At 49.3% G+C, this 12,771-nt stretch overlaps 1 protein-coding gene across 4 annotated transcripts in view; it reads right to left on the reverse strand.

Annotated features, from left to right (window-relative positions):
• Positions 1-12,771, reverse strand: part of Faxdc2 (fatty acid hydroxylase domain containing 2) — a 29,352-nt gene that overhangs the window by 2,504 nt on the left and 14,077 nt on the right. For 2 of the 4 annotated variants that reach the window (XM_057775799.1, XM_057775798.1), the window contains exons 2-8: positions 11,381-11,428; positions 8,607-8,698; positions 8,410-8,513; positions 5,574-5,695; positions 1,155-1,360; positions 656-761; positions 58-224 (exon numbers count right to left, since the gene is read on the reverse strand). In XM_057775799.1, the coding sequence (XP_057631782.1) occupies positions 58-224; positions 656-761; positions 1,155-1,360; positions 5,574-5,695; positions 8,410-8,513; positions 8,607-8,698; positions 11,381-11,428 (845 nt within the window). The remainder of the gene's footprint in view (positions 1-57; positions 225-655; positions 762-1,154; positions 1,361-5,573; positions 5,696-8,409; positions 8,514-8,606; positions 8,699-11,380; positions 11,429-12,771) is intronic. The other 2 variants (XM_057775800.1, XM_057775801.1) reach the window with 1 other exon arrangement.

Consider the following 12,771-nt stretch of genomic DNA (forward strand, 5'->3'; position numbering starts at 1 on the left):
GATGGAGACACCACTGTCCACAAAGACAAAAATTGAGAAAGGGTGCTGTTGGCTTACTTGAGATGGTGGTAGTCATGGAACTCAGGTGAAGGCAGGAAGGGCAGATGGTAACCACAGTGCGAGATAGTAGTGATGATGAGAGCAAGGGACAACCACATAGTGATGGAGGACAGATGAGAGCCCATTGCTAGAGGACCCACCATAACTGGCAACATGTTGGAAACCTGCAAGAAAAAGGATGGTCCTGGAGAGAGCCAGCTGGATGTTCACTCTGCCCTGCATGGTGCTGCAGGGAGACCTTGAATTGCAAATTAGCTCAACTTAGTTTCACTTCCTCTTCAGTAGAGTCAGTGTGTAAAAGGTTGGGGAGAATAAGAACACAGTGGGCAGCCGGGCGGTGGTGGCGCACGCCTTTAATCCCAGCACTCGGGAGGCAGAAGCAGGCGGATCTCTGTGAGTTCGAGACCAGCCTGGTCTACAAGAGCTAGTTCCAGGACAGGCTCCAAAACCACAGAGAAACCCTGTCTCAAAAAACAAAACAAAAACACAGTGGGCACCTGGCACAGCCAAGAGATGACAGCTATTCAGTGGGAAGGAAAAAAAAGGGCAGGGAACTACCAGCCTCCACTTCTGGGGCTCCAGGAGCTGTATTTACCACATGTTCTATAGGGTGGGCATAGATCGAGATCACACCAATGGGTGCTGTCCATTCGTGATGTTTCTTGTGAATTTTCTTGTACAACGTTGGGTGGTGAAGGAGCCTGGAAAGATAATTTATAGTTGGTAATTGCCAGCTCACCCTTCTCCCTCCTGAGCAGATAGAAAAGAAAGGTGAGAATGAGGTTTACATCTGTGGAGCTGGCATCTACTCCTTGCCTCTCGTCTGACTGGATGATGAGGCTGACTTAAGTTGCCTGCCAACCCCAGTGGTAAAGTAAACTGATGCCTAGAAAGGACTATCTGAAAGTGGATGGGAACTGACTCATTCTCTCGTACTAACGGCAGCTTTCCTTCCCTTGGCATTGTGTCAAGTTGGACAATCAGTTGTGTGTCTAGCGATTTTGGGGTAGGGCGTGAGGACAGAGACCACACGGTTTAGTGACTACTGACCAGGGAGCTGTGCCAGGGTGAGGCCAGCTGTGCACATGGCTCACCGGTGTGAGTAGTAGAACAGGATTTCCTCCACGAGGGTGAAAAAGGCCAGCTCCACAAGGAACCAGTGAAAGGTGGGAAGCTCTTGGCAGCAGGGGTCTTGCCTCCACTTGAAGAAAGGATAGAAGATGACCAGCATGGGAAGAGAAATCACAGTCTGGTTGAAAACAACTGTGCGGATAGACTGACGCAACTTCACGGGGTCAACCTGCCGGAGGACAGAAGGAGTGGGGAGGGGCACACATGAGAAGTAGGCTTCTGAGAGTCACTGGGGTAGTCCATAGTTGGGCTGGCAATGCTGAGCGGTACAGTTCTGTCCTCAAGAATGTCCCACCAGAACACATGCTCTGTGGGCCAGGGTCCACCACTGCTGAGTTCTGGCCCACAGAACACCCAGTGCTGTGCTCTACAGGGACAATGCAACAAATACCAGTTAAACATGGAGAGATAAGCAGCGATGGTGGGCTCGGCCGTTTTTTTGTTGTTGTTGTTCTTGTTTGTATTTCAAGACTTCAAACTCATAGAGATCCACCTGTCTCTGCCTCCTGAGTGCTGGGATTAAAGGCGTGAGCCACCGCTGCCCAACAGGCTCAGTCTTTTTTTTTTTTTTTTTTTTTTTTTTGGTTTTGAGACAGGGTTTCTCTGTGGTTTTGGAGCCTGTCCTGGAACTAGCTCTTGTAGACCAGGTTGGTCTCGAACTCACTGAGATCCGCCTGCCTCTGCCTCCCAAGTGCTGGGATTAAAGGCGTGCACCACCACCGCCCGGCTAGGCTCAGTCATCTTGAAGCGTTCCAGAAGAGGTCTATGTGACCTCAGAGCTAGCTGGACTGCCGAGCTTCACAAAGGGAACAAGGCGTCTGTGTGGATGAGGACAGCATGGGCAGGTCCCCAACCTCAGCTCGCTCTACTTGTGGCCAACCCAGAGAGGCTGAGCAGATGACAAACTTGTCCCAGGAGAAAAGACTAAATGGTTGCTTTGGATTGTCTGCCTAACTGGCAGCCCCCACCTAGTGCCCTGGTGTCTGCAGGATCACTGTTGGGAATATATGACCTGAGAATTGGGCTGACAGAAACAGGAACGAGGCAGCAGAAGACTAGAAATGATAATCATTGTCTCAAACTTGGAACAGTTTAAATGGTTGACTCTGAACTATGTAGATGAGTCTTGTATATTTTTCCTACATTTCTCTCTGTTTAAAACTTTACTATTAAATGCTTGGGGGGAAAAAACAGCCAAGAGGAAGGACAGAGACTGCATAGCTAGTTGAGGGGCTGCAAAGATGACTGGGGCGGCCGGGCGGTGGTGGCGCACGCCTTTAATCCCAGCACTTGGGAGGCAGAGGCAGGCGGATCTCTGTGAGTTCGAGACCAGCCTGGTCTACAAGAGCTAGTTCCAGGACAGGCTCCAAAATCACAGAGAAACCCTATCTCGAAAAACCAAAAAAAAAGATGATTGGGGCGGTATAGACAGCTCTGAGTGTAGATGATTGAGACGGTATAGACAGCTCTGAGTGTAGACGACTGGGGCGGTCTAGACAGCTCTGAGTGTAGATGGATCTATCAGAGTGCTTGCCCTCAATGGGGAGCGTAACAAGTGGCAGTGTGTATTTTTGGTAAGTGGGGCCGAGGCTGGGGAAAAGACTGAGTGGTAAGGAACATTGTTTTTACAGAGGACCCTATTTGATTTCCTCCATGCATGTGGCAGCTCCAGACTGTCAATCCGATAACCTGTCCTGAACTCTGGGTGGTACACAGACATACAGCAGGCAAAGCACCCATACATATTTTTAAAAATCTATTTTCCTGCCGGGCGGTGGTGGCGCAAGCCTTTAATCCTAGCACTCGGGAGGCAGAGACAGGCAGATCTCTGTGAGTTCGAGACCAGCCTGGTCTACAGAGCTAGTTCAAGGACAGACTCCAAAGCCACAGAGAAACCCTGTCTCGAAAAACAAAAAAACAAACAAAAAAAATCTATTTTCCTGCCTCCCACTCAGATGCTGGGATTCTAGGTGTGTATCAACACACCCAGCCAAGGTTTGTGTTTTAATTTTAGAGTTGGAACAAGCAAAGCATTTATGTGATAATGCAGAGAAAAAATAAACTGGGTTGGGAGAGAGAGAGTAGTAAGAAAGAGGGAAGAATGCTGAAACCATTTCCTGGGTCAAAAAGGACAGGAGCCAGAACACATGGCAGGCACACCCCAGGACAGAGCGTGAGACCCAGCGCTATGGGATCTGGGCATGGGGTTTCATTCCATTTCCTCAGTACAGTGGGGTCCAGACTACGAAGGAGGAGTTGGGAGGGCAGAGGTGTCCATAGACAAGGAGGAGATAGGGGTGTCTCTGAGCAGGCTGGGATCCTGCCACCCTCAGCTCCCTCTGTCGTCTGTTCCTGGGATCCTGTTAAGTCAGCACCTCTGAGCCCAGTGGTGGTGGTGCACACCTTTATTCCCAACTCTTGGGGGGCACAGGCAGTTAGATCTCAGTGAATTCAAGGCCAGCCTGATCTACAAAGCAAGTTCTAGGATAACCAGGACTGTTACACAGAGAAACCCTGTCTTGAGAACCCCCACCCAAAAAAAAAGATGGGACAAGAAAAAGAGAAGAGCACCTCCTACAGCTAGCCAGGGACTAGTGTCCTCAGAAAGTCTGAAACAGCTGTGCTGGCCTTGGAGTGACAGGTTGAGCTCTGCCTGCCTCTGGGGCCTGGAAAGTTAAAACTTGACCGGTTCCCCCACCTCCAGCCCTGCCTACTGCTCTCCTGTCACTGCCTATAGGAAGGTTTCTAGGTGCTACGTGATACTCAGAGCTGTAGACTGGGGAGGGTCCTTGGAGCCCTGGGTGCAGGATAGCCCGGTGAGGTGGTGGAAGGAAGAATCAGGAGTTACCATCAGCAGCCATGTTGCTAGTTGGAGGCCAACCTGGGCTCCATGAGACCTTGTTTGGGGTAGGAGAGAAGAAAGAAGTTCTGGTCCATCTCATGTCCTACCCAGGGCCCATGGCAAAGCCTTATCTGACATGATGGTCAGTGTTCACAGTGTTCAGCCTAAAAGATGAAGGCATGACTCAGTGGTGGCTGCTTTGGAGACGGCAGGCCTCCTAATACGAACACAGTGGGCTCCATTCTGTTCTGCCAGAGTGGGCTGCAGGAAGCCCTCCCAGCTTTCTGGCAGCTGCCATATCAGGAGGAGACCACTTCAGAGGACTCCATCAGGACTCCTTTCAACCTTACTGCCTTTGGTGCCAGGCTGGGCAGACTGCCTTGAGAGCAGAAGTGACTCACCGGGCACCTGGGCAGATTAAGAGCCAACTGCCAGGACAGGGTTTGGGTGGGGCTGAGGGAACAGTCTGTTTTCAGAATCAGCCTCTGCCCTGTTGTGTAAAATCGTCTCTGCAGGTTGTCAGAACACCAGGAAGGCTGGTCCAGACTGCAGTGTGGTGATTGAACCCCTACAGTGAGCAAGTGCTGGGGCTGTTCCTGCCTTACTGGGGTTGTCTTGACAACACACACTATTGGTTGCCTTGGATTATGGTGGCTCATGCCTTTAATCCCAGCTCTCTGGAGGCAGAGGCAGGTGGATCTCTGAGTTCAAGGCCAACCTCGTCTATAGAGTGAGTTCCAGGGCTACACAGAGACCCAGTCTCAAAAAACATTAAACAAAATAAAAAGGATTTGCTAAAACGACCACCTTATACACCCAGAGTCTGCACCATCCCCAGCCACCCTGGGGATGACTCCTTTGGGACAGTAGATGTCTGGTTTCAGATCCATGGTCTCAGTGTCCTGGGTAAAGTGCTGCTGGCATCTCGGAGACAGCCCAGTCCAGGTGGAGGCAGTCATTCCTTTTTCTATATGCTAAGCACAGTATCATGAGGCAGCCTGTGGTGGGAATAAAGAGACCAGGACATTGGTCTAGATTGGCTACTGGCTGAGTGGCCTTTCCATTTGATTTTTTTTTTTTTTTTTTTTTTGTGTGTGTGTGTGTGTAGGTGCCTCTGAGCCCAGAATAAATGAAGCTGGTTCTCTTCTGACACCGTGGAGTTCCAGGGATCAAGCTTAGGTCTTTGGGCTTGGCAGGAGATGCCCTTACTTGCTGTACCATGTCAGTGGCCTTTTCTTGTAGACAGGTACCTTGGTACCTTCAGACTTCCTATGTAGCCAAGGATGACCTTGAACTTCTAATCCTCCTGCCTCCACTTCCCTGAATGCTTGGATTATAGCTGCACACTGTGCATGTGTGCATTGGGGATGGAACCCAGGGCTGTTCCTGGGCTAGACAAGCACTCTACCTACCAAGCACGCACACAAACCCAGCTTCCTTCTCTCTAACCTTCTGGATTCGGGTTGCCTCTAAGGTAAGTTTTTGCCCTGCCCTGACTGGTTCCTGCATCCTCAGCACTCAGAGCTGCAGGGACACTTACCGGCTCGTTCTTGCCCAGCTGGATGCGGTAGCGGGAGATGAAGGTGGGTTTCCCTGTTGTGTCCACCACCAGTAGAAGGCCATTGAAGCCCCAGAAGCACAGTGCAGGCACGAGGGCGGCCCCTGAGGCAGGGAGCAGAGGGAGTTAGAGCAGCCCCAGGTCACACAGTGGAACTGAATGAACCCCTGAATGGACCTGTCCCCTGCCTGGTGACTGTCCCAGCCATGGAACCTGGAAAAGTCACTATCTGTTCTGTCTTGTCTGTCCGTGTGTCTGTGTGCTTCCCCCTCCTCTGTGTGTGTGTGTGTGTGTGTGTATGTATGTTTGAGACAAGGTCTTACTGCATAGTCCAGGCTGACTTTGAACTCATAATAGATTTCTCCCCTGCCTCTGCCTCTCAAATACTGGGATTAAAAGTGTGTACATACCTAGGCTTTGGGGTTTTGTTTTTTACTTGTTTTGAGACACGGTCTTACTCTATCCTAGTGTAGTTTGAAACTCTTGTATAGTCCAGACAGACCCCAAACTCATGGCAATCCCCCTGCCTCAGTGCTGCTGGGATAACAAGTGTTTCTGCTGTACCCTCTCAGCACAGTTACTGCTGGTGTGCCCTTTTGTTCTCACACGTGTTCCTATTTGGATGCTGAAGCAATTTGCCTGATCCATTGTCCCCAGTGCTGATGCTCTATAAAATATTTTAGAAGCCGGGCTGTGGTGGTGCACGCCGTTAATCCCAGCAACTGGGAGGCAGAGGCAGGTAGATCTCTGAGTTTGAGGACAGCCTGGTCTATAAGAGCTAGTTCCAGGACTGTTTACACAGAGAAACCCTGTCTCAAAAAAGAAAACAATTTTAGAAAATACTGATCGAAAGCAGGAGGCTCGGAAGCTCAAGGGTCATAGGCTATTCTTGGACATCCTGGGATACATGAAACCCTATGCCAAGAAGAAGAAACATAGACCTGGGTGGCTTAGTGGGTAAAGCTCTTGCTAGATAAGCCTGATTTGTCCTCTGACCTCCACACACGGACTGTGGCATGTGCATGTCCCCGCCCACATCACACACAATAATAATAAGTAAAAATTAAAACACTGACGAAGACACATTCGTCTGGCTCTGTTTCACATCCCACATTCTCCTGTCTTTAGTCTTCTCTCCAGCAGTCATCCAAGGGACACAGCGGAGCTGCCTAACTGCTGTGGCCTCTTCTTGGATTGGGACTCCTGAAGGACAGACACTTTCGCTGAGCTCTGTCTCTGTCCCCTTCCTCGAGTGCTTTCCTTCCCCTGGGGTAGGAGGGATAGAGGAAGGACTTGGCCAGGGTGAGAAGACCACTGGTAGACCCATTCTGCAGGATAGTTGGAAAGACTTTGAAGTGAAAAAGAAAGAGATAGAACGCAAATACACAAAGGGTTATGCATAGACAAGCTGATACATGATCTTCAGGAATAACAAGAAAAGCCAGGCAGAGTGGTGCAGGCCTGTAATCCCAGAAGTAGGCGGATCTCTGTGAGTTCAAGGTCAGCCTGGTGTACAAGGGAATTCCAGGACAGCCAGGCCTACACAAAGAAACCCTGTCTCAAAAAATCAAAGTCACAGGAAAATCTGGGGGCTAGAGAGGGGAGAGCTTAGCAGTTAAGATCACTGGTTGCGCCGGGCGGTGGTGGCGCACGCCTTTAATCCCAGCACTTGGGAGGCAGAGGCAGGCGGATCTCTGTGAGTTTGAGACCAGCCTGGTCTACAAGAGCTAGTTCCAGGACAGGCTCCAAAACCACAGAGAAACCCTATCTCGAAAAACCAAAAAAAAAAAAAAAAAAAAAAAAAAAAAAAAAAAAAAATCATTGGTTGCTCTTCTAGAGGACCCAGGTTCAATTCCCACTCCCCACATGGTGGCTGACAACCATCTAACTCCAGTTCCAGGGAAATCAATACCTTCTTCTGACCTCCCAGGTCCTGTATGAACATGGTGCACAGACACGCATGAGGCACGCATGCACACACACACACTAAGTAAACCTCCCAGCTCCTGTATGAACATGGTGCACAGACACGCATGAGGCATGCACGCACACATGTAAAGTAAGTAAATAGTTTGGTTTATGTTTTTTGATTTTTGGTTTTGTTTTTTCATTTTTGGTTTTTCTTGACAGGGTTTATCTGTAGCTTTTGGAGCCTATCCTGGAACTAGCTCTTGTAGACCAGGCTGGCCTCAAACTCACAGAGGTCTGCCTGCCTCTTCCTCCATGCTGGGATTAAAGGCAGGAGCCACCACCGCCTGGCTAAATATAGTAGTTTTTTTAATCGCAAGGAAACACCTAAAGTAGCCGAAATGTCCATTAGTAGGCAGTGAACTAAGAAAGAGTCACTCACTTGACAGAGCAGACCTGGTGCCTTGGAATATTAAGCCCTTGCTCGTGTGACAGGATGGCTACAAGCATTCAGCAAAAACCTGGGTTAAAAACAGCAGATTGGGCAGATAGTGCTGTGTGCTGCAATCCCAACACCCAGGAAACAGAGGCAGGAGGATCTCTGTGAGTTCAGAGATAGCCTGGTCTACAAATTGAGTTCCAGGACAGCCAGTGCGACATTTCCAGACGGGGTCCATAAGATAGAGCAGCAGGTCAAGGCACTTGCTGCAAGCCTGACAACCTGAGTTCAATTCCCAGGACCGCATGGTAGAAGGAGAGACCCAACTCCTGCAAGTTGTCCTCTGACCTCCACATGCAGGTGAAGTAAATATGATAATAATATAACAACAGTAGCAATAAATGATAATAGAGTAGTGTGGGAAAGAACGAGAGTGGAGTACAACACACAGCCTTCTGGCTGTGACCTCACCTATAAAGAATAAGAGCCACTCGTTGCCTTCAAATGTGGACAGCAGTTTCTCCCACTGGGTCTGCCAAAAGTAGCCAGAAGCACCCCAAAATCTCTGAAGATGCCTTGGAAGGAAAAACATTTACATGTCCGGGAAGACTGGAAAGCCAGCTCTTTCATGCCGCGCCTTTCACCCCAAAGATCTGGGGCACACTTACCATGTGACTGAGTTCCAGAAGGCTACAGACAAGAGCAGCCCAGAGCCCAGGATGAGAGCCGTCCTCCTCATGGAGCCCCAGATGTGTCCCTCCTGCAGGAGTGGAGCGTGTCAGGCCGATCGGCTCCTGCTAGGAGCAGCTTGATGACCTTTCTCCGTCTGTGGAAGGTCCTTCCCACCTAACGGCCCTGGGCTGTATCTGGGTGTGTTTGTGAAAACCAGAACTCTTAGATGGGAGGGGTGGGGATAGGATTGCCCCAACTCCAGAGAAACTGTTGAGCAATGTTGCCGCCCAGATCTGGATAGGAAAGGCATTTAACAGCTGTGCCATGTGTATGTCATCAGACCTCTTGGCAAAGGGAAAGAGCCACTCAATGTGTCCCTTTTCAATATAGTCAGGTATGGTGGCACACAACTGTAATCCCAGCTCTTGGGAGGTGGAGGCAGGAAGATCAAGAATTCAAGGTTTGGGGCTGGAGAGATGGCTCAGTGGTTAAGAGCATTGCCTGCTCTTCCAAAGGTCCTGAGTTCAATTCCCAGCAACCACATGGTGGCTCACAACCATCTGTAAAGAGGTCTGGCGCCCTCTTCTGGCCTTCAGGCATACACACAGACAGAATATTGTATACATAATAAATAAATATTTTAAAAAAAAGAATTCAAGGTTTGCCTAGACAACCACTCAACGATGGCTCTTACAGAATCTCCAAAAAAATTCTCTTAACTAGAGGTCACAGAAGGCACCAAGAGCAAATAGCAGGGTCCCAGGCCTCTCGCAGTGGGACACCCACATCCCTTGTACACAGTAGACATGAATGACAAATGTCACACCACACTCCTCCTAAACCTAGCTGGGCTCTCCTTATATTCCTTCAGAGGACATAACTGACTGGGTGGTAGTGGTGCACACCTTTAATCCCAGAACTTGGGAGGCAGAGGCAGGTGGAGCTCTGTGAGTTTGAGGCCAACCTGGTTTACAGAGTGAGTTCCTTATCATCCAAGGCTACACAGAGAAACCTTGTCTCAAAAAACAACAAACACAGAGGACATAATGGAGGCAGTAGGTCCTATGATGTGGCCTCACTCCAGCTAACTAATAGGGCATGTATGGAGCGTTGAGGAAGTTGACCTAAGAGGACTCTACCTTCTACCAGGGTAAGACCTGAGGGGCATATGGTTTCTCTTGGTCCATTCCCAGAAACCTGAATCTTCAATTCAGCTCTTTGCCCTGTCCATTCTACTCTCCATCAAAAGATAAAGTCCTCTGCTGGGCGGTGGTGGCACACGCCTTTAATCCCAGCACTTGGGAGGCAGAGGCAGGCGGACCTCTGTGAGCTCGAGACCAGCCTGGTCTACAAGAGCTAGTTCCAGGACAGGCTCCAAAACTACAGAGAAACCTTGTCTCGAAAAACCAAAAAAAAAAAAAAAAAAAAAAAAAGATAAAGTCCTCTTCATGGCCAGTGAGGGTACACATGCCCGTTAGGGCCAGATTCAGGAAAGTGCTCTCTTGTCTCCCCTTTCCTGCTCTTCAATATCTTTCTCTACCTGCCCTCTGTCTAGACTGGATTGCCCAAGACCAATCAGAACCTGTCCCCCCCCCATGTGTGTGTGTATACATACGCACACACCAGATGCCAACCTTGGATACTGATCCACAGGAGCAGTTCACCTTGTCTTTGCAACAGAAACTCTTCCCTGGGACCTGAAGCTCACTGATGAGGATTGGCTGACTGGCCAGCAAGCCCGAGGTCTCAGACTTTGTTTACCTCCTCAGAGCTGGGATTACAAATACATGCTGTGGTACCCAACTTTTACATCCCTTCTGGGGATTGAACTCAGGTCCTCATGTTTACATGGCAAGTACTTTACTGACCAAGACATCTCCCCAGCCCAAAACTTGTTCTCTGACACTCATCACCCTAACTTTGACAAGCTTCCTTGGACTATTCCAGTGAGTCCCTTATGTGTTCTGAGGACAATTCAGCAACTTTCTGGACTGTTAGGGGAATCTATCTCTTTGTTTGTTTGTTTGGGTTTTTTTGCTTGTTCGTTTTTTGGGTTCTTTTGTTTTTTGAGATAGGGTCTCATTATATACCTCTTGCTGGCCTGGAACTCCCTATGAAAACCAGCAGTAAGGCAGATAAAGGTCAACGGTCCCCTTGGGGTGCAGGGAGCAGTGCAGAGCTGGGCTGGGTCAAGGAAGGTCCCTCCACCTCTCTGCATGGCAGCTCTGTTGTCTCTACAGTAGTTGAACAAATAGCCGGTTCCAAAGCTCAGGGCTGAGGCAGAGAGCAGAGGATCAGTGTTGGAGGCTGTGGCCTTTTCAGCGCTCTCTCTCTCTCTCTCTCTCTCTCTCTCTCTCTCTCTCTCTCTCTCTCTCTCATCTCACCTCACACACACACACACACACACACACACTCACACATGTTCATGCACAGATACACAGAACTGAGTACCGTGTGTAAAGGGCGCTGGAGCCTGGTACTCTCTCCTGAGCACTAAAATGAGAACACATTGGAGCAGCCATCCCTAAAGCCCTGAAGTGTATAGGAAACGTAATAGAGCCAGGTGGTGGTGGCAACACACGCCTTTCAACACAGAGACAGAGCAGGCAGATCTTTTGAGTTTGGGGTCAGCCTGGTTTACAAAGCTAGTTCGAGGCCAGCCAGGGCTCTGTAGAAGGATCTTATCTCAAAGAACAAAAGGGAATGAGAGACTATGGAGCCCTGGGGAGGGGCTCCCTTTAACCAGCACATTCAGAGAGCACATGCCTACCTGGTTGGACTTCTTGTGGCGTCTTGGGCTTTCCATATCTCCTGTCATCTGGAAAATAAAGAACATGTTTTGGAGTCCTTATCACGTGCTACTGAAGAGGGGGCAGTGGAAGAAGACAAGGCTGGCACCAGACAAACTGATTCTAAAATTTATGCTGGGAAAATAAACAGTAAATAGCTAGGAAAATTCCAGAAAGGAAGGGGCAGAGACAAAGAATGTGACAATATCCAGCAGCAAAGGCAGAGCTTCATTCAGAACTGATTTGGGGGGCTGGAAGAGATGGCTCAGCAGCAGAGAGCCCTGGTTGCTCTCGCAGAAGACCCAGGTTCAGTTCTCAGCACCCACATGATGGTTTAACCCATCTGTAACTCCAGTTCCAGAAGATCTGGTGCCCTCTTCTGGCCTCCGTAGGTACCAGGCATGCATGCAGTGCATATGTGTGTGTGTGTGTGTGTGTGTGTGTATTTGCAGGGAAAACAATCATACATTAGATTACGTGTAGGTGGTTTTTTTTTTCCTGTCATAGGTACTGCACATGAGTGCGGGTCCCTGTGGAGACCTGAAGAGGGCGCCTCACAGAGTAACTGGAGGTGGAGCTACAGGTCATTGTGGGACACAGAATGGTTTCTGGGGCCTGAATGGGGTCCTCTTGAAAGCGAGGACCACTCTTATCTACCGAGCCACCTCTCCAGCCCTGTCCTTTCTCTTGATTGCACTTCTTGGTTGTTTTGTTCTCTTTAATTAGGAGTGCACATGCGTTCTTCTCAGTAGCTGACTAGGAGTCACCGTTCTCTGGGAGGGTCAGCCTGGGACTGCAAGAGGCCCTCAGGGTCTGGTGCCTGCCTGCCATGATTTGCCCCCGGCCTGGCTAATGACTGTGCTGTTTGTTTTATGACAGAGCTGTCACCTCACACGGGCTAGGACAGCCACTGTGAAAATGGAACACGAGGCTGGCTTAGTGACAGGCTCAGGCATGTGGTACTCAGGAAGTTCTGGCTTTCAACCCAACAGTAGGCAAGGCAATGCAGTAATAACTGTAATCCCGGGGTTCAGAGGAAGAGAGTTTTGTTTGCTTATTTTTAAAGATTTATTCATTTATTTATTATATATACAGTGATCTGTCTGCATGTATGCCTGCACAACAGAAGAGGGCACCGGATCTCATTACAGATGGTTGTGAGCCACCATGTGGCTGCTGGGAATTGAACTCAGGACCTTTGGAAGAGCAGCCAGTGCTCTTAATTTCTGAGCCATCTCTCCAGCCCCCAGAGTAAGAAAGTAAGAAAGTTTTGTTTTGTTTTCGGTTTTTTTTTTGTTTTGTTTTGTTTTTGTATTTTTGAGACAAGGTTTCTCTGTAGCTTTGGTACCTGTCAACCAGGCTGGTCTCGAAC

Source organism: Chionomys nivalis, chromosome 7 (assembly GCF_950005125.1).
Source record: "Chionomys nivalis chromosome 7, mChiNiv1.1, whole genome shotgun sequence".
Lineage (NCBI taxonomy): Eukaryota > Metazoa > Chordata > Mammalia > Rodentia > Cricetidae > Chionomys > Chionomys nivalis.